General features: G+C 56.9%; 1 protein-coding gene across 1 annotated transcript in view; it reads left to right on the top strand.

The window, feature by feature from the left end:
* Positions 1-18539, top strand: part of CACNA1S (calcium voltage-gated channel subunit alpha1 S) — a 109283-nt gene extending 90744 nt beyond the window's left edge. Inside the window, 7 exon segments of the mRNA XM_030561131.1 lie at positions 28-152; positions 1780-1908; positions 3811-4001; positions 13071-13147; positions 14043-14137; positions 15824-15961; positions 17145-18539. Coding sequence (XP_030416991.1) covers positions 28-152; positions 1780-1908; positions 3811-4001; positions 13071-13147; positions 14043-14137; positions 15824-15961; positions 17145-17321 — 932 coding nt within the window. The 3' untranslated portion in view covers positions 17322-18539.
* The last annotated feature ends 1522 nt before the right edge of the window (positions 18540-20061 follow it).

Here is a 20061-nt window from a genome sequence, read left to right as displayed (position 1 = left end):
GGTCTCACTTGGCTTTCTCCCCTCCAGAGGATGAGGTGACCGTGGGCAAGTTCTATGCGACCTTCCTCATCCAGGAGCACTTTAGGAAGTTCATGAAGCGCCAGGAGGAGTATTATGGGTATCGGCCCAAAAAGAACACCATTGCTATCCAGGTCAGTGCAAACAGGTCTGGGGATCCCAGCCGCTCCTCTTGCCTGGATAAAGGAGCTAGCTTGTCCCTCCTGCACAAGGGCAGGGCAGGGCTCAGGAGGCATAACTGACTAGTGGATAGAGCACTGGCATGGGACTCAGGAGACCTGGGCTCAGCCACCAGCGCTGCTGGGCAAGTCATTTCCCCGCTCTGTGCCTCAGTTTCCCCAGATGTAAAATTGGGATAGGGACACTGACCTCTGTGGTAAGGCACATTGAGATCTCCTCGTGAAAAGTGCTACACAGGAGCTAGGTGGTGGTGGTGTTATATGCCAAGCAAGGTGGGAAGCAGGCCTAAGTATTTGCAGGTGTCGGTATGAGGCTGGCAGAGGAATTCTCGAGGGTGGCTGGAGAGGAAGCACTGGGACAGAGCTGAACAAAGAGAAACGGAGACAGGGAATGGTCTGTGGGTGGAAATGGTCTAAGTGTCCCTTAGAACACTGGAAATGGGGCTGCACAAAGGGTACATTGCATGGGAGAGCCCGTGGATGACCCCAAACAGGTTTCAATGTGTAAGTGAGGGGACCCCATGTTAAGAGGAACAGCCCTGAAGCGGAGGAGGCTGGCTGGGCCTAAGGGAGCGCTTGAAGGTTGCCTCCTCAGGGCCTGGCAGTCGGTCTCTGCTGCACACAGCTTGGACTGGGGCCTTGACTGAGCTCTGGGCTTTCAAGGGCTTCCCATGATGGAATCGCAGAGCTGGTGCCCCCGCACCACCCTTCCTGCAGCTCTGCTCCTTCCACGGCAGCCCAGGCTCAGTCTCTACAGGCAGCGCGCTCTAGAGGAGTAAGCACGGTGGTGAGCAGCAGGACTCCTGGGTTCTTTCCCCACTCTGCCACTGACTTGTGTAGCCATGGGCAAGTCACTTCCCTCCTGTCTGCCTTGGTTTCTTCACCCATGCAATGGGGACAAAGAAGCAGGGACAAGGGGAAGGTCTGAGGCCCGTGTCGCTCCCTGCCCCCTTCTGGCTGATGGAACAAACAGCCCCACGCAAGAGTTTCAAACTGGAGTCCAGTCTCCCTGCGTCAGAGGTCCTGGGGGGCATGTCCCGAGCACAGAGGACTCCTCCCCTGGGGAGATGGGGGCATTTCTCTCGTCCAACCTGGAATGCAGCCATGTCTCAGGGTTCCCATGGCCTCCCTCCGGGGTGTAGGATCACCTGTCCCTCGGTGTCAAATCCAATTCCAACATGTGTAAGGTGAGATGTGTCAGCCCCCATGTCCTGGTGAGAGGGGCAGAGATGCCTCTGCCCTAGAGAGACACCCCCCACCCCATGGCTCGGCCCGTTTACCCTCCTCCAGCCCCATTGTGTAAAGTTCCCCTTTCCTCCACACCCAGTGCACAGAGCTAGCGCCGTGGGAGAGGCTGCTGAACCAGCAGGCACCAGACCACCCCCTTTGGGAAGTAGGCAAGGCAGCCTGGGCTCGGTGAAGACAGTTGCGGGGCCAGGGCTGAGGGTTCGGGGAAGGAAGCTGGAGCTGCCAGGCCACTGGGCTTTGCTGAGTCTCCCTCTTGCCTTGCTCGGTGAGGAAAAGCTCGCCCTGCCACCAGCAGCCCCGTGAGTGACCTCCCCATCTCTGCCTGTCCCACCAGGCCGGCCTGAGAAGCATCGAAGAGGAAGCCGCGCCCGAAATCCACCGAGCAATCTCTGGAGACTTGACTGCCGAGGAGGAGCTGGAGAGGGCCATGATGGAGGCAGCGATTGAGGAAGGGATATACAGGGTGAGCACAGTGGGAGGTACCACCGTCTAACCCCACCCTTACCAGCCCCACCGTCTGTGTCCCATGTGGAGCCTAGCACACTGAGAGGTGACTGCTGCAGACAGGGTAGGGGCCAGACAGCAGGTGCCAGGGGTGAATGATGATGCCCGAGATCATAGTCATATTGTCATGGTCGCTTGGTGCCAAACACTTGGGCAGGACCCAGCTCTGTGTGAGCACGTGAGCCAGCTAGGGGAACAAAGCCACCAGCATGAGAGATGCCACAGTCCGTGGAGATGGGCCTGATCACAGAGGAGAGTGTTAGTCACAGGAAACCACGTCATCGACTGGCTCACTGGGTCCTGGGTCACCGTCTCCTCTGTTCCCAGGCGTTAGGTCGGGGTGGGCAAAGTTTTTGGCCTGAGGGCCACATCTGGGTATAGAATAGTATGGCAGGCCCTGAATGCTCACGAAATTGGGGTTGGGGTGTGGGACAAGTGAGGGCTCTGCCTAGGGGTGCGGGCTCTGGGGTGGGGACAGAAATGAGGAGTTCAGGGTGTGGGAGGGGGCTCCGGGCTGTGTCAGGGGGGTGGGGTGCAGGGTGGGTTGAGAGCTCTGGCTGGGAGTGTGGGCTCTGGGGTGGGGCTGGGAAGGAGGGGTTTGGGGTGTAGGAGGGTGCTCTGGGCTGAGACCGAGGGTTCAGAGCGTGAAGATGTATCAGGGCTGGGGCAGGGTGTTGGGGCATGGAGGAGGGGCTTAGGGGTGCAGGCTCCAGGCGGCACTTACCTCAAGCGGCTCCCAGAAGCAGTGGCATGTCCCCTCTCCGGCTCCTATGTGGAGGTGTGACCAGTCCCATCCACAGGCGCCACCCCTGCAGCTCCCATTGGCCATGGTTCCTGACCAATGGGAGCTGCGAGGGCGGTGCTTGGGGCAGAGGCATCATGCGGAGCAGAGTCCCCTGGCTACCCCTATGTATAGGCTGCGTGGAGCAGCCCCTGACCCTGATCCCTGGCTGGAGCGGGACAAGCCCCAAACCCCGCTCCCCAGCGGGAGCTTGAGGGCCATGTTAAAGCAGCTGGTGGGCCAGATCCATACTCCAGGCCATAGTTTGCCCACCCCTGTGTTAGGTGGAGCTGTGGGCTGGTGACCTGAGCTCAGGAATCTCTGGGTTCTAGTCCCAGCACTGGTGTTATCTCCCTGGCTGTCCCTTCCCCTCCCCTGTACAATGGGGATAATGGTAATGACCCCCCGCCGGACACAGTGCAGGATATTAACCAGTTAACGTGATGGAAGAGTGCTTGTTCCTGGGATGGACTGGCTAGTGTGTATTGGCACCTCTGCCAGGTGCACGACTATGTGTCACAGACCCAACACTGCTGACAGAAATTCCTTCTGCACTCACTATGCTGGGAGCTTCCAAACGGCTGTGGTGTAATGATAGCCATGGCAACCCAGGTCGCCAACAGTCTATGACAGTGTCCTGCCCAGTCTCACTCCTCAGGGAATCCCTCGCATTCAGAGCTGCCTGTGAGTATGGGAGGGTTTATCTGGTAGGAGAGGCAGTGCTGCCCAATGGATGGGCTGGGACTGGTCTGCAACTCAGGAGACCTGGGTTCTATTCCCAGCTCTGCCATAGACCTGCTGGGTGACCTAAGGCAAGTCACTTCACTGCTTTGTGCCACAGTTTCCCCCACTGTGACATGAGGTGCTGAGCCCCCTATTTATAAAGTACTTTGAGAACAGCTATGTAAGAACTGGGACTGTTATTACTGCTGCCCTGCTGTGCATGATCTTAAATTCAGATACCATAACGGGCCTTTGCTTGGTCGCCATGTGTCCAAACCCATCCAGACTGTCGAACAGAGAAGCCTCGAGAAGCGCCACTGTCAAGGCCCACTCTGACCTCTTCCCTCTTGGTTCCAGAGGACGGGTGGCTTGTTCGGTCATGTTGATTCCTTCCTGGAGCGGAACAGCCCCCTGCAGCCCCATGTGACCAGCCAGAGACCCCTGCAGTTCACCGAAGTGGGGAGCGAAGACTTGGACTCTCCCGTCTTCCTCGATGACTTCCCCCCAGACAGGAACACCAACGCCAACAACAGCAACACAGCCGCACGGTAATGCTCCCCAGGGTGCATGGTGGCGGGGGCCTCAAGGGAATGTGCTGTCTGTATAAACGGCACAGTCTCCATAACGAGGAATCTGACTGTGCAGCTGCTGTGACTTGGGGAGCAGGGGAAAGCTCGGCTCTCGGGGACTGTGAGCATGTGTGCCCAGATGCAGCCGTGGGCGCTTGTGCGTGCGTGCACATGTGAATGTGCACCCGTGCATATGTTTACTCTTGTGTGAGTCGGGCCAGACACGGGCCACCTCACTACCCTTTAACCATGAGAGGGTGCAGTTTCTGCCTTCAAGTCTCAGGCAAGAACAGATGCCTGCATTGCCCAAGTCTCATTTACAGAGCATGGCACATGCCTCCCCATGGACAGGCAGCTTCACCCCTTCACCAGTGATTCTCAACCTGCATGTGCGGCCCACAAAGTGTTACCTGGGCCACAGGCTAAGAACCACAGGGCCTCCCATCTAACCCCTCCACAAACCCCTATGCTCAGTGCCCCCCGCCCACAGACCCCTCCACAGAGTGGGGGGCAGAAGCAGAGAACTGGATGTGGGGTGTGAGGTAGGGACCCCAACCTGGATGCTGCTGTGCAGGGACCCCTAACCCCGACCCCACGCTGTGCGGGAACCCCAAGCTAACCCCAACTGGGCGGGGCTGGGAGGCAGCCAGGACCCTGACTCCAGGCCCTGACAGGACCCCACTGTACAGGACCCAGCGTCAGCAGTCTGCCTGGACCCTGCCACGCGGCAGCTGGTTACCTGAACCCAGAACCCACTGCATGGCAGGGCAGGTGGCAGCTGGCTGCCTGGTCCCAGGGCCTGCCTTGTGGTCTCTATCACACACCTGAGCGGGCCACAGCTATGTACTAATTGGGCTGCATGTAGTCTGCGGGCCACGGGTTAAGAACCAATGTTCTGTACTGTGCTTCCCATAAGGCACACTTGGGGTTAAGGAGAATACAGTGCCTCTTAAAAAAGTGGGAGCACAGTGCCTTTGAAATCGGCTATCCCAGTACAGCTGGTGCAGATCCTGTTTACACCAGCAGATGTCAGACTAATCCCAGCAACAGGCATGGTGTAGCTGCCAGGCTGTTTTATCCCAGAGGAAGATCTGGCCCCAGATTATTGGTGGGGCAATTTAGGGTCTCGAACAGAGCAGAGACTGATTTACAGTAGCAGTGAGCAGAGCTGCTCTGACACCAGAGGGAGGGGAGGGGCTCGGCCCCACTGCGAATTGGGCTGCGTGATTTCAGGTGCCCAGGCTAAAGCTCTGGTCACTGATACTAGTTCTATGTGCAGATATTTTGTTTTTTTTTTAAATAATGGAGATATACCTGTCTCCTAGAGCTGGAAGGGACCCTGAAGGGTCATCAAGTCCAGCCCACTGCCTTCACTAGCAGGACCAAGAACTAATTTTACCCCAGATCCCTAAGTGGCCCCCTCAAGGATTGAATTTATAACCCCAGGTTTAAGCAGGCCAATGCTCAAATCACTGAGCTATCCCTCCCTCCAGCTTTTGTGAAGATGTGCAGCTTTTGTGAAGCCCTGGACAGCTGTAGGTGCAATGAATGGTGCCTGCTGGCAGACTGCCCCTCCAGGGCCGCCCAGTGACTGTTATCCATATGGACACTGCAAGGACCTAGGGCTGGCCCCAGCACTGGCATAAGCAGTGTGACTCCTTTGGCCTGAGCCCAGTTGTGCCCATCTGTACGTGGCTTTCGGTTTCCCAAACCCTTCACTCCCTCTGGCCCTAGCGGTGATGTTATGTAATTAGACAGATCCAGAGAGTGCAGAAAAGACACAGCCACCACCCAGAGCTCTTGTAATTGAAGCATGACATGCCCCTGGCAGGGTCATCAGCGGGGGTTGGCTGAGGAGGGGAACCTCGGATCTGAACGCATCAGCTGCTACTGCTTTAAGGCCTGTAGCTCAGCAGCAGCAGACCCAGGAATGTCATTGCATGGTCCAGCCAGCAGGGGGCGATAGACTGCAGCACTGTGTTAGCCTGGGGTCGGACACCTGGACAAAACAACACAAGAGGGACAGAAACAGGAGGGCGGTGAAATGGGGGGACAAGGGTTACCCCACAAACATAACGAGGTTTCACCCATGAGTCCTTCCGCTATCCGTCCCGGTGGGCGCTCCACCATAGGATGTGTGTGCCCTGGACTGGAGCCTGCGACGTGGTGCTGGTGGGCCTGTGCCGGCTCCGAGAGACAGGATACAGGGAGGCGAGAGCCCGCCACCACTCAGCTCCTTCTCAGCCACCTGTGGCTCGAGATCGAGTTTTCGGCGGGTAGCTGTGTTCTGCTTCCCACCTTTCTCTCACCTCGGGAAAGACTTTTCTCACATATTTTCATTTCTCATTTGTTTTCCGGCCCGATAATTTATTTTCATTTGTATTTCATCTGGCACGTTTCTGTGCTCTGGGAGAGGGCGTTCCCCGTCTACTCCTGGACCTTTCTTTGTGCCGATCAATCTGTTGTGCCTAACACCCCAAGCAGGGGCGGCTCTAGGGATTTTGCTGTCCCAAGCACGGCAGGCAGGCTGCATTCGGCGGTTTGGCTGCGGAGCGTCCGCTGGTCCCGCAGCTTCGCCTGCGGGAGGTCTGCTGAAGCCGCGGGACCAGCGGACCCTCTGCAGGCAAACCACCGGAGGCAGCCTGCCTGTCACCCTTGTGGCTCCGGCAGAGCGCCCCTCATGGCTTGCTGCCCCAAGCACGCGCTTGGCGTGCTGAGGCCTGGAGCTGCCCCTGACCCCAAGGGCTAAGCCCTGCCAGATTTGCCACATTTCTTTTCCCCGCAGTGACAGACATTGGAGTTGCCTGCAGTGTTTGGGGAACTCCCCCGTCCCCTCAAAGTGTGTGATGTGTCTGGTGTTTAGGGGCAGGCCCCAAAACAACAGGGAGACAAGAGTAGCAGTCCTGTTAATGGGACGTGCTCTAGCTCTGGAGAGGTCCACTTCCCCCCAGGCATTAGCACCGGCTCCTTCAGGCATCAGCCCAGCCTCAGCTGGGACCACGTAGACAAAGTCTTTGAAGAGGAGAAAGCAATCCTCTCCATCCAGATACAGAGAGAAAAGGGGTAGGTCATCTCATAAGACCCACTCTCAGGAGTCCTTGTGTCCATTAAGGGTTACTGTAGAGGCTCCGACTGAGTCTAGTATCGAGGCGTCGGTACCATGTACCTGATCCTCCATGGCACCATAATCCACATGAGGCTACCACACATCCTTTGGCACTGGCTTCTGACCCCGGCTCTGAAGTGAGACGGGACCCTGCATCCATCTCAGTACTGCAGCGGTCTCCATCTCAAGGTCCACATTTTCACCTCCGGCTGTCAGCGCCCTCCAGCTCCTTCCAGGTTTCAGTTATCTGAAGAGCTCATCGTTTCGGATGAGCCTGACTCCATTGCTATGGGATCCGTCAGAGCCTCCTCACTGGTACAGCCCAGGCATCTGCAGGCCAAAACCCACCCAAGCCTCCAGCAATCAGCACCCGCCACATTACCTGATCCATCACGTAGCCTCTCAGGTCTCAGTACAGGAATCCTTCCTGGTGCCATACCATCCAACTGCCAGGGGTCCCTGTACCAAGGAGGACCATAGAGAACCCACCAGGCCTCACAGACCCTGAGGCGATAACTGTCATTGAGGACACTCTCCCTGTTCCTTCCCCTCATCAATGGGAGTTCTGGAGGCCATTTTGGCAACCAGTTCCACAGGATGCCAAGAAGAGATTACAGGCACCCACTGGTCCCATTCCATCCATGGCAAGCAGCTGTCCATCTCCTGGTACCATGCACTTCTTCAGTACCGGACGATACACAGCAGGAGTCAGAGCCTCCACCTGAGGAGGTCTCACCTCCTTCAGCTGAGTCCTCTTCATCTGTGGTTGAGGCAGTAACGCCATCCCTGCCCTCCTCTGCTGATGAGTCTGAAACATTCCAGGAGCTCATGAAGAGGCTGGCAGACTCTCTCCAAATACCGCTAGAGGAAGTCCAGGAATCATAACGTTCTGTGGTGAATATCAATCCCTAAGGAAAGATTGCTCTGCCTGTTAATGAGGCATTGCTATCCCCAACACAATTCCAGCCACCTGAAAGAGATCTGATAAGAAGTACTACATCCCGCCAAAGGGGAGGGAGCACTTCTTTTCCCACCCTCACACTAATTCCTTAACAGCCAATGAAAGGAGCCATCAGACTTGATCTAGACCCTCTCCAATAGACAGTGGATCCAAGAGACTGGACATACGGGGCAGACAGAGCTACTCACCAGCTGGTCTTCAACTCCGTTGTGGCAATTTCGGGCCTAGGTGGTGAAATGGGACTTTACCACATACTCAGAACTTATGCACTTCATTGAACATCTGCCATGAGACCAATGAGACCAATTTCAGTCCAGCGTCATGGAGATCCCATCCTTCCTCCTCTGGGGGGCAATCAAGCTGGTTCCAACAGCATTCGTTAGGAAAGGATTCTATTCCAACTACTTCCTAGTTCCCACGAGAGATGGAGGTGGGAGGCCGATTCTTGATCTCAGAAACTTGAGCAACTAAGTTCTAGCACAACAGTTCAGCATGGTGACACTCGCTCCCATTCTCCTATTGTTGGATCCAGGACATGGGCTCATCACCCACAACTTACAGGACGCCCATCACACAAGTGTTTGCTTTGCTTTGTAATCGGAACAGACCACGATCAACATCAAGTTGTCCCCTCCGGACTCTCCACAGCGCTGAGGGTGTTTACAAAGTTCCTCTTGGCAGTAGCAACTGGTCTCTGTCAATGAGGAGTCTTGGTATTCCCATATTTGGACACCTAGTTGATCAGGGGTTTATCACTCCAAGAGGTCCAACCAGCCGTGGCCAAGGCGTTAACTAGGACTTTACATGAATCACAACAAATCAATACTAACTGCCATGCATCTGAAGAAGTGAGGTTTTTTACTCACGAAAGCTTCTGCCCAAATAAATCTGTTAGTCTTTAAGGTGCCAACAGACTCCTTGTTGTTTTGCGGATACAGACTAACACGGCTACCGCCGATACTAACTCCAATGTAAAGGATAAACTGCAAAGGAGCCACCCGAGAGCCCACAACAGCAAAAGCCTATCTATTCTGGGAGACATCTTCCACCCTACCTGGCCTAATCTTGGTGCTACAGTTCAGCCCATAAACAACCATGAGGGCTCGTCTTCCACTCTTGGGACACATCCTCCTGCATGTTCATGACTTCCTATGTGAGACTCCATCTCAGATATCTCCAGGATATGGTTTAGAACAGTAAATATCCCAGACAGACACCACTGTCCAAAGGGGTCACAGTGCCTCAGAAGGTGTTGGATCCCCTTACATGACAGAAAGACCCACAGAGGGTGTCACGGAGTGTGCGGGAGTCAGGGCCCCGCACCCCCCACTTCCTGCGATTAACTGTGACTCTAAGCCAGCCAGTAAAACAGAAGGTTTATTAGACGACAGGAACACAGTTCCAAGCAGAGCTTGTAGATACAACCAGGACCCCTCAGCCAGGTCCCTCTGGGGGGCAATGATCTTAGACCCCAGACTTGGGGTTCCCTGCCTCTTCCCAGCCAGCCCAAAACTGAAACCAAAAACCCCTCCAGCAGGCTCTCTCCCGCTCCTTCTCTCCCCCTCTTCCTTTGTCCAGTTTCCTGGGCAAAGGTGTTGACTCACCTCACCCCCCTTCCTGGCTCAGGTTACAGGCTCGTCCCTCACCTAAAGTCATCCCCTGCTCGCCCATCTCCCATGCAGACAGTCTCAGTAAAACTAAATGACATTCCCAGGTCAATCCACCCCACTCCTTACTGCATCACAGAGGGTCTGTGGGAACCCCATTCTTGCATCGCTCACCATCAAAGATCCTTATGACAGAAGCGTCCTCTCTGGACCCCAGAGCATGGCTCCCGAATGGCTCCCTCGATCACGGAGTTAACTCATTTGGCTGCAGTTCAGTCAGTTCGTTTGGCAGATAGCCCAGAACCGGCAAGACTTGGAATGGAATGGAAACACTTTTGCTCTTGATGCTCTCTTCTTCTTCCCAAGCCCTAGAAGTTCCCCTTTCCAAATTACTTGACCGTCAGCAGGAATTAAAGATACAGGGTCTCTCCGTGAGCTTTGTTAGATTGTTGGTGGCTGCTTTCACAGTTTCCAGTCATCCATCCAGGGCTTCTCAGTTTTGTCACAGCCAGATTCCTCCAGGCTCTATACAGCTGGTTTCCTCCTGTTTGGGACCCGCTGGGACCTCAACCTACTTCTTAATGCTCCAGTGAAAGTCTCCTTTGAACCAACGGCCACTTGCTCTCTCCTCCATATCACCTTCAAAATTTCATTCCTAGGCACCATTACTTCAACAAGATGAATTGGAGAGCGGGGGGCATTCCTGGCTGACACACCGTATCCCACCCTTTCATAAGGACAAGGTTCTACTGTGTCCCCAGCCCTATTTTCTTCCTAAGGTCTCCTTGGAAGATCACTTTAACCAGGAGATTCGCCTACCAGTGTTCTACCCACATCCTGAGGCCTCCAGAGAGGTCTCAAGCCTTCATTTGCTGGATGTTCGACAGGCCCTTGCCTTCTCTGTGGACAGGACTAGGTCCTTGAGGGCCTCTCCCAGGCTACTTGTCTTGCTAGCAAAATGAATGAAGGGCCAGCCTGTTCCTAGTCCATACAGGGGTTGTCTCTGTGTTGCAGGTTGTATTTTAACCTGTTATGACAGAATGGGGGTGCGTCCCCATCCCCCCACGGTGACAGCACATTCTACTGGAGCTCAGTCCACATCCAATATGTTCCCATAGCAGAAATCTGCAGAACTGCGACTTGGTCTTCTGCCAGCCCTGTGCCAAGCATGTCCCATGTCACCTGCTTCCAGAGAGGACACTGCCTTTGGTGATATCATTCTCCAAACAGTCCTTGACTCACCTCTGTGGCATACCCCTCCTCTCAGAGTTACTGCTCTGGAGTGCCCTTTGGTGAGGTGCCACAGGGATATATGCTCGATGAAGAAGGGACGGTGACTTACCTTACATAACTTGAGTTCTTTGAGATGCTTCATTCCTATGGTGCTCCACCTTCCCGGCCTCCTTCCCCTCTGCTGCGGATACGTCGCCCCATTTCCCTCCTTCAGAGTACAAGGTGTGACTCTGTGCAGGCCTGCCAGCACAACTGCAGTCTCCGCATGCACATCCAGTGGTGGAGCACCTGTCGAGCCAGAACATCTCAAATAACCCAGGTTTCAGAGGGGTAGCTGTGTTAGTCTGTGTTCACCCCTGTTGATAGGCACCTCTTCAGTAGTTGGGAATGGGCCACATCCACCCTAACTGAATTGACCTCGTTAGCACTGACCCCTCACTTGGTAAGGCAACTCCCATCTTTTCACGTGCTGTATATTTATACCTGCCTACTTTTTTTTACTCCATGCATCTGATGAAGTGGGTTCTAGCCCATGAAAGCTTATGCCCAAATAAATTTGTTAGTCTCTAAGGTGCCAAAAGAACCAGAGTAAGTCACACTCTCCTTCTTCACACTTAGTGATGCTTTCCTCCTGTCTGTCTGTCCCAATTCACCTCATCTAGCTATCTAGCTATCTATCCCGAGACAGACCCTTCTATCATGTATCCATCCATCTGTCCATCTTACGCATCCATCCATCCATCCATCCATCCATCGAGTACCTAGAGTGTCTGTCTGTCCAGGCATTGGTTCTCTTTCTAATATAAGTGGTGTTTGTGCTGTTTTTATTAATATGATTGGGTGGGGGTGATTATGGGGGGGAGGAGATGATCCCAGAGGTGCTGAAGAAGAGGAGGGAGTGTAGAGGAGGGAGGGGATGAGCCCAGAGGTGCTGAAGAAGACGAGGGAGGGTATAAGAGGGAGGGGAGGAGCCCAGAGGTGCTGAAGAAGAGGAGGGAGTGTAGAGGAGGGAGGGGAGGAGCCCAGAGGTGCTGAAGAAGAGGAGGGAGGGTAGAGGAGGGAGATAAGCCCAGAGGTGCTGAAGAAGAGGAGGGAGGGTAGAGGAGGGAGGGGAGGAGCCCAGAGGTGCTGAAGAAGAGGAGGGAGGGTAGAGGAGGGAGGGGATGATCCCAGAGGTGCTGAAGAAGAGAAGGGAGGGTAGAGAAGGGAGGGGAGGAGCCCAGATGTGCTGAAGAAGAGGAGGGAGGGGAGAGGAGGGAGGGGAGGAGCCCAGAGGTGCTGAAGAAGAGGAGGGAGGGTAGAGGAGGGAGGGGAGGAGCCCAGAGGTGTTGAAGAAGAGGAGGGAGGGTAGCGGAGGGAGGGGATGAGCCCAGAGGTGCTGAAATAGGGGAGGGAGGGTAGAGAAGGGAAGGGATGAGCCCAGAGGTGCTGAAGAAGAGAAGGGAAGGGAGAGGAGGGAGGGGAGGAGCCCAGAGGTGCTGAAGAAGAGAAGGGAGGGGAGAGGAGGGAGGGGAGGAGCCCAGAGGTGCTGAAGTAGTGGAGGGAGGGTAGAGGAGGGAGGGGAGCAGCCCAGAGGGGCTGAAGAAGGGGAGGGAGGGTAGAGGAGGGAACGGAGCAGCCCAGAAGTGCTGAAGAAGCGGAGGGAGGGTAGAGGAGGGAGGGGAGGAGCCCAGAGGTGCTGAAGAAAAGGAGGGAGGGTAGCGGAGGGAGGGGATGAGCCCAGAGGTGCTGAAATAGGGGAGAGAGGGTAGCGGAGGGAGGGGATGAGCCCAGAGGTGTTGAAGAAGAGGAGGGAGAGTACAGGAGGGAGGGGAGGAGCCCAGAGGTGCTGAAGAAGAGAAGGGAGGGGAGAGGAGGGAGGAGAGGAGCCCAGAGGTGCTGAAGAAGAGGATGGAAGGTAGAGGAGGGAGGGAATGAGCCCAGAGGTGCTGAAGAAGGGGAGAGAGGCTAGAGGAGGGAGGGGAGGAGCCCAGAGGTGCCGAAGAAGAGGAGAGAGGGTAGAGGGGGAAGCTGTGGTGGACAGAGGGAAGGAGGCAGTGAGGGTCTGGAATGGTGACTGACGCTCATGATAGGAATCCCTTGGAGGGGTGGCTGGAGGGTGGTCCCTGAGCCAGCCTGACACTCTTTCCTGTCCCTTACAGGGTGCAGTACGAGGACGAGCTGCAGGGGGAGAGGATGTTGCCAGCATCCTGCCAGCCACGGCCGTACTCTGCCCTGGGTCAGTACCTTCAGCATTGTCACATGAGGCATTTCCTGGCCTTAATGGGAGGGGAGTCCTCATGGAGCAGTGTCATGGCCTGGGGAAACTCCTGGCTTGCCAAATGAGCATAGGGTGGGACCCCATATTTCACCAAGTGGCCTGGCAGATGTACCCTCTTTTGTCAGAGGGTTGGGAGGGAGGCCCTCCTTTTATTGGGGGGAACCCATAAAGCGTGGAAGAGAGTGGCCCCATTTTATGTGGGGGTGAGACTCCATTTTTCACCAAGGCTGCCGGGGAGCCCCCTTTTATCAGGGAGCAGGAGCTGTTTCTTCATGGCCCTAAGGATGAGCAAAGCAATAGAAAGAGAAGCCAACACTGGAATTTCCTGCAGCAACGAATACAGATAACCTCCTTCCCTAGGGGTGTCAGTTCTGGGGGTGGGAGGATCCTTTCCCCAGGGCGCTGTGGCCCTCAAGGGGAGGTGAAGCAGGAGGCTGAATTTCCTGGGGTGCTGCAGGCCGAGTCCCCCCTCAGCCAGCAGAGACAGGAGGTCATGGTGGTTTCCAGGAGGGGTCAACCAGGATCTCCATTTTCCCATCCCCATATGCAGGCCTTGCTGGGAGCAGGGGCAGGCTGGGTGTAAGGCTGAGGGAAGCCACATGCTCAGCTCTTCCCTGTGAGCTAGGGGCACATCCAGTTCCCTCTGCCCCTCTCCGGAGGTCGCCAGGGGAGGGGGCTGGCCCAGGGCTGGCTGGGGCACGTGCACAGGACCTCCAAGTGCACCAGGGCTCTGCTTCCCCAGACCCCGCACTAGTCAACCCCTTCCCAGCTGCACCCCCCCCATGCCTCAGGGCCACAGCAGTGTCTTTCCCATGGACTCCGAACATGACACCCCCACTTCCCTTCCCCTCAGGCCACAACCGCTCCTTCTGCCTGGAGAAGCGGCAGCGGCGGCTGGACAGGAAACGGGCAGCCAGTGTCGGTGGATGCCCAGGGTGGGGGCTGCAGGTAAATGGTGCTAGGATATCATGTGGCTCATCTGGGGGGGGCTAGTCCCCCTCCCACTTGGGCTGGCCAAGACAACTGGAAGCACCGGGTCCCCTGGGGCCAGCTAGCAGGAGATCCCAGCTTGGCATCTGCCTTGTGCTCTGTGTTCACCCCAGCCTGGTTGGCCCCTGGGAAGCAGGACGGAGCCTGCGCTCCTGGCCTATCTGCAGCAGAGATGCGGCCACAGGGCTGGAGGAAGCTGGGGTCATCCCAGTGTCCAGCCACAAGCCCCCGAATGGCTCGGGCGCAAAGACCACCCATCTCCGACACCCCTTCCCTCTTCCCAATGGCAACTGGAATGGCCCACAGGGCTGGAGCCTCTGCCAGGGCCACCGGTGGCCAGAAGTGGGGATGGGCGTACCAAGGAATGGAGGACTGGGGGGCAGGGGTCATGCCTTGTTATATCCAGGTGTCATGGAGTCACCGAGCGATGCTCTGGAACTGCTCCCCACCAAGCAGGCAGGACTTTGGGGAGCCTCCTCTCCCTTGGAGCAGACTTGTTTCAGGGCAAGAAGCTCACACGTCTTCACCTCCTGGGTCTCTCCTTGGAGCTTCAGCATTCTCTGCTCCTCCATGCGCTTCCCACAGCGAGCCCACCCAGGCGGGGTCCTGGGGAAGCCACAGGGTCCTGCACCCCCACTTTGCAGTCAGACGTGACTCTCAGCCAGCCAGTAAAACAGAGGTTTATTCGATGACAGGAAGAGGGTCTAAGACAGAGCTTGTAGATACAGCAAACCGGACCCCTCGGCCGGGTCCATTCTGGGGGGCAGTGAGCCAGACCCCACGTCTGCACTTCACTCCTCGTCCCCAGTCAACTCCAGACTAACAACCCCCTCCAGCCCCTCCTCTCTGCTCAGCTCCTTTCCCTGGCCACAAGGTCACCTGATCTCTTTGTCTCCAACACCTTCAGTTGGCACCTTTGCAGAGGAGGGGCCCAGGCCATCAGTTGCTAGGAGACAGAGTGCCAGGCATTTAGGTGCACTGGCTTTTTGCTCTGTCAGATACTTAAGAACTGCCATGGGGACACTGAGGCACCAACACAGTATTCAGAGAAAACATTAAGAACATTCCTAGTTCATCACGGCTCTGCTATGTAAAGAGATAAGGCTCCTCTATCCATTCCCCTGTCCTCTTCCGCCCTGCGCTCCAGAGGAAAGGATAAGGCCCCTGGGGCTATGGACAGGGGGCTGTTGCTAGCCTGGGGGAGTTGGCCATTGACTCTACAGGAGCCGAGTTCAAGCGACTGGGCAGTATCCTGGAACTCAGAACTTGGTCCCTGCTCTAGTGCCCAGCCAGGCAGCTGTTGCTGGACTGGCCCTCAGGTTCTGTACCATCGCCAACGATTGCCACATCTCCTTAAACTAACCGGGGCACCCGGCTGTTCCTGGAGCCTGGCGGGGAGCAGGGCAGGTGCAGGTAGTGCTGTCAAAGTGCCGAATTGTCGCCCCGCAAGAGGCTGCGCTCTTCCTCCAAAGGGGTGCCACCGGGCAGCTAGCGGATGCCATGGCAGGCGAGAGGGCTCCAAGCTGCTCTGCAAGCCTAGGGGATGGCCCCTGGGCAATTCCAGGGGCTAGCCCCCACCTTGCCCACCCATTGAGGCTGTTGCAGCACGTTCAGGATTTGATTCTTGGTTCCTTCTCTGCCCAGCTGCCCAGAGAGGAGGCTGCTGCTCAGGAGTGGGGAGAGGAGCTGAGCTCCGAGTGCCAGCTGGATGGTGGCAGTGACATGAACGGGGAGGGAGACGCTGCTGCCTCTACCCCAGCCACCACCTTACTCATCCAGGAGGTAGCAGTGGGGCAGCACTCTGCAGGGGGACTGGCTGGGGTGGGGCTGAAGAGACTGTTCCTGGGGGAGCGATGAAAGGAGGCGAGAGGCCATAGCTCCTGGAGTGGGAGGCCAGAGGGCAGAGGCAGGATGGGATGGGGGGAGTTGCCAGCCCTGAGCCTACGGATGGGATGGGAGCAGAGCTCACACCTGGTTAGAGGGATCAAAGGTCATTCATGGGGTGGTAAAGTAGGGCAACGGGGGGACCTGGAGGGACCAGAATGGGGTGAAAGCAGAGATCAGTAGTGATGCTGGCACAGTGGTAAGGCAGGCAGAAAGCCAGCTGTGGGATAGACGCAGGAAGGGAGTTGTGGGTTGGGATTGAGGGGCATCAGCAGAGCTGTATGTGTGAGGGGAGCCCAGGACTGGGATAGCAGGGGCTGCAGGTCGGGGGTGACGAGCACCGGCAGAGCTGGGGGGAGCCCAGGGCTGAGATAACAGGGACTGTGGGTTGGGATTGAGGGGCATCGGCGGAGCTGTGGGGAGCCCAGGGCTGAGATAGCAGGGGCTGTGGGTCGGGATTGAGGGGCATCGGCGGAGCTGTGGGGAGCCCAGGGCTGAGATAGCAGGGGCTGTGGGTCGGGATTGAGGGGCACCGGCGGAGCTGGGGGGAGCCCAGGACTGGGATAGCAGGGGCTGTGGGTCAGGAGTGAGAAGCACCACTGGAGCTGGGGGGAGCCCAGGGCTGGGACAGCAGGGGCTGTGGGTCGGGAGTGAGGGGCACCGGCCAAGCTGAGGGGAGCCCAGGGCTGAGATAGCAGGGGCTGTGGATCAGGATGGAGGGGCACCGGTGAAGCTGGGGGGAGCCCAGGGCTGGGACAGCAGGGGCTGCGGGTCAGGATTGAGGGGCACCAGTGGAGCTGGGGAGAGCCCAGGGCTGGGACAGCAGGGGCTGTGGGTCGGGATTGAGGGACACCAGCGGAGCTAGGGGGAGCCCAGGGTTGGGAGAGCAGGGGCTGCGGATCGGGACTGAGGCGCACCAGTGGAGCTGCATACAGGGAATTTGCCGAACGCCTGCTCACACTTTGCTCTAGGCCCGGTTCGCTTCTGAGTGTGAACGTTCCCAGCTCCACGGGTTTGTGCTAAATTGGGAAGCGCAGCTGCACTGCACCCAGGGGTGGTTTCTCCCTTTCTTCTGCTGCAGGCTCTGCTCTCCGGTGGCCTCAGCACTCTGGCCTGCGACCCATCCTTTGTGACAGCCATGAGAGCTGAGATGGCTGCCACCTGCCAGCTGGAGATGGTGGTGATGGAAGAGACTGCGGCCGAGCTGCTGAGGGGAAGGGAAAGCCCGGAGGGAGTGGAGGCCGGTTCCACCCGCTGACACACCTTGGCCATGTCCCAGCATAGCTCCCCTGGGCCCAGCACGCCTGGCTCCCAAAGGCCATCTCCAGTCCCCACCTGTGAGACACTGCCGGGGATCCCCCTCACCAACGGTGCCAGTCGGGAGGTGCTGCCCGTTTGTGGGCTTTGAGAGGGTTACCGTGGAAACACAGCGCCATCTCCTCCCATGCACAGCCCTGACTGGTTGCTCTCTGCCCTGGGCCAGGCAGATGGGAGCCAGAGAAGGACTCGCCGGGCTGTTTGGGGAGGAGCGGCGAAGGCCTGAACTCTGGGTACATTTCCTACAGGGGTGTCTGGTGCTGCATGGACAGGGTGTGCCCCCTGCCCTCCCAAGAGCTGTAACGTTTGCACCAGAGGGGTCATTAAGTCCCTGGCACCGCGCATCGTGCTACCTCCGCTCTGTCCTTCAGGTGCTCTGGTCTTCGATCAGAGGGGGGCCAGTGGAGACTCTTGGGGGCCTGCTTTCCAGCAGTGCTGAGCACCTGCAGCTCCAGCCAATGCAGCGGGAGGCCGTGGGTATCCCGTCCCTCTGAACACCAGCCCCTAGTGTCTCCAGTCAGGCCTGCCGAATGAGCGGACCACTTTCCAACCATGGGCTGAATGTACATAGCCAGAGCCGGCCTTGCCATCTAGACAAGGCACCTGCTACAGATGGGGGATGAGGCCCAGCGAGGGAAGGGTGGGAGATTTTCAACTATTTCTGTCGCTCTCTGTGATGTGCTGGAAGTCTTGCCTCTCATTGTTCACATGAGCCTTTGCAACCAATGCTGGGGTGGACTGGCCGAAGGTCACAGGGGGAGTCTGTGGCCACCGTGGGAAACTGACTCCACATCTGAGTCCCGGCCAGAGCCTTAACCACGAGCCCACCCTTCCTCTGACACAGCATCCCTTCCTGTCCCAGGAGGCACGACCTGAGCCTGCCCTTCTCTTGGACCCTGAGCTGGGAGGGGCAACTTGCCCCGTGATGATTTATTATTGCTATTACCCTAGTGCCTAGGAGTGCCCGTATGATGCCCAGGGTTGTGCCAACACAGGACAGAAAGAAGTACGGTGCCCTAAGAGGCCAGCTCACCACCTAAGCCCTGGGTCGATCTCCCTGTCACATTGTCTTCACCCAGGACCGGTGGCATTTCTGGCCGCTGAGTAAATTGCACGTGTGTTTTGTTCTAATCAGCCCAATAAAAAGGAGATTTGGTGCCTTTTGTGGTAAATTTCCCTGGCTGGGTTCAAAAGTGAGGCTGCCTCATCCTGTTTCAAAGCAGCAATAAGTGCTCCGGGTCAAATCTAGCTCAGATACGCACCTGTTCTTAGTGTTGTGTGCGGGGGTGGAAATTAACAATCAGAACAACTTTCTGAGTGGGGTGGATTCTGCTGCATCTGGATGGCTCCTTCCAAAACCAAAAGGCAGGGGCTTGAGGCAGGAACATGGGCTTAAATTTCTTCAGCCTGGGTTAAACATAGGTCAGACTAGACGGGTCAGGAGCACAGGGTATAAATCAGCATCCGCGCCATTGCCGTCAATGAGCTGGGCCAGATGAGGATGTGGCCTTCTCTGTAATTAGCTGATAATCTAGCCCCGTTCCTTCTAGGGCAATGACTGGAGCCAAATTCATTCGTACCAGGAAAGGAACCGATAGGCTTGAAAGTCGTGGAGGGAGCAGATGTGCGGGGTCGGGATTTGTAGCGAACGGCTGATCTGCTGAATTTGTCCTCTCCCTCACTGTGCAAACTTGCCCAAGAGCCCGCTGCTGGGGACTGGGCTCTTGGGAGAGTCTGGCCCACCGTGACTTCCAGGGGTCAGTGCTGTCCTGCCAGAATGGTGTGATCTGAGACAAGGCCAGAGACACCCCACCCCAGCCAAGACAGCATTTCCCAGGAGGGGCAGAGACCAGCCAGTGCTGCCAGGATGGCACTTCTGTCATGGTGAGTGTGTGGGTGGCTGCACAGCACCCCCTGCTGGACAGTGCTTCTCCCCTCTGGCCCCCCGGGCTGCACGCTCTGGTTTGAAGCTGTGCAAGCCCATCGCTAGCCCAGTCCCTGGTTTCTCGCTGGCTAATCTAGATTAAAATGCAGAGAAATGATGGGTCCCGTGGGACGCAGTGAATCAATAGAGCCCGTCTGCTCTCAGCCATGGTGTTTATTTGTTAACTTAATAAATGGGAAGTGGCTGTCGCAGGAACCATCTGTGGCCAAGGCCTGGCGAGTGACAAGTGACAGCAGGGTGTTCCTCGGGGGGTTGGAGGGAAAAGGAGCCAGGCGGTCAGTGTCTCTCTGGGGGTGGAGAGCCGGGGAGCTGTGCTCAGACGGAACTCAAGGCTCTTCCCCCAGAAGTCAGGGGGCATCCCTGGGGATTTAAGAAGTGGCTGGCCCCCGTCTGTGAAGTGTTTAATCAGACACATGCTGTAGGAACTGAGCATTGTCTAGCGGTTGGAACAGGAGACCGTGGGCCAGGCCTCCTGGAGTCTGTTACCAGCTCTGGCACACTATGTGCCCATGGGCAAATCACTCGCCCTGCTCTGTGCCTCAGTTTCCCTCTCTGTAATGTGGGGATAGTGGTGCCCATCTGCCTTGCGGAGGTGTTGTGAAACTTCATTAATGATGATCCAGCCAGAGATCTTAAGGGTGTGTGGCTGAGGTGGGGGGAAACTGAGGCACAGCAAAAGGAAGTGACTTGCCTCAGGTCACACAGGGGAGTCAGTGTCAGAGTTGGGGACAGACTC

The sequence above is a fragment of the Gopherus evgoodei genome, chromosome 4 (assembly GCF_007399415.2).
Source record: "Gopherus evgoodei ecotype Sinaloan lineage chromosome 4, rGopEvg1_v1.p, whole genome shotgun sequence".
In the NCBI taxonomy this organism is placed as follows: domain Eukaryota; kingdom Metazoa; phylum Chordata; order Testudines; family Testudinidae; genus Gopherus; species Gopherus evgoodei.
The sequence above is the reverse complement of the archived record's forward strand: the minus strand, read 5'-3'. Positions and strand labels throughout refer to the sequence as shown.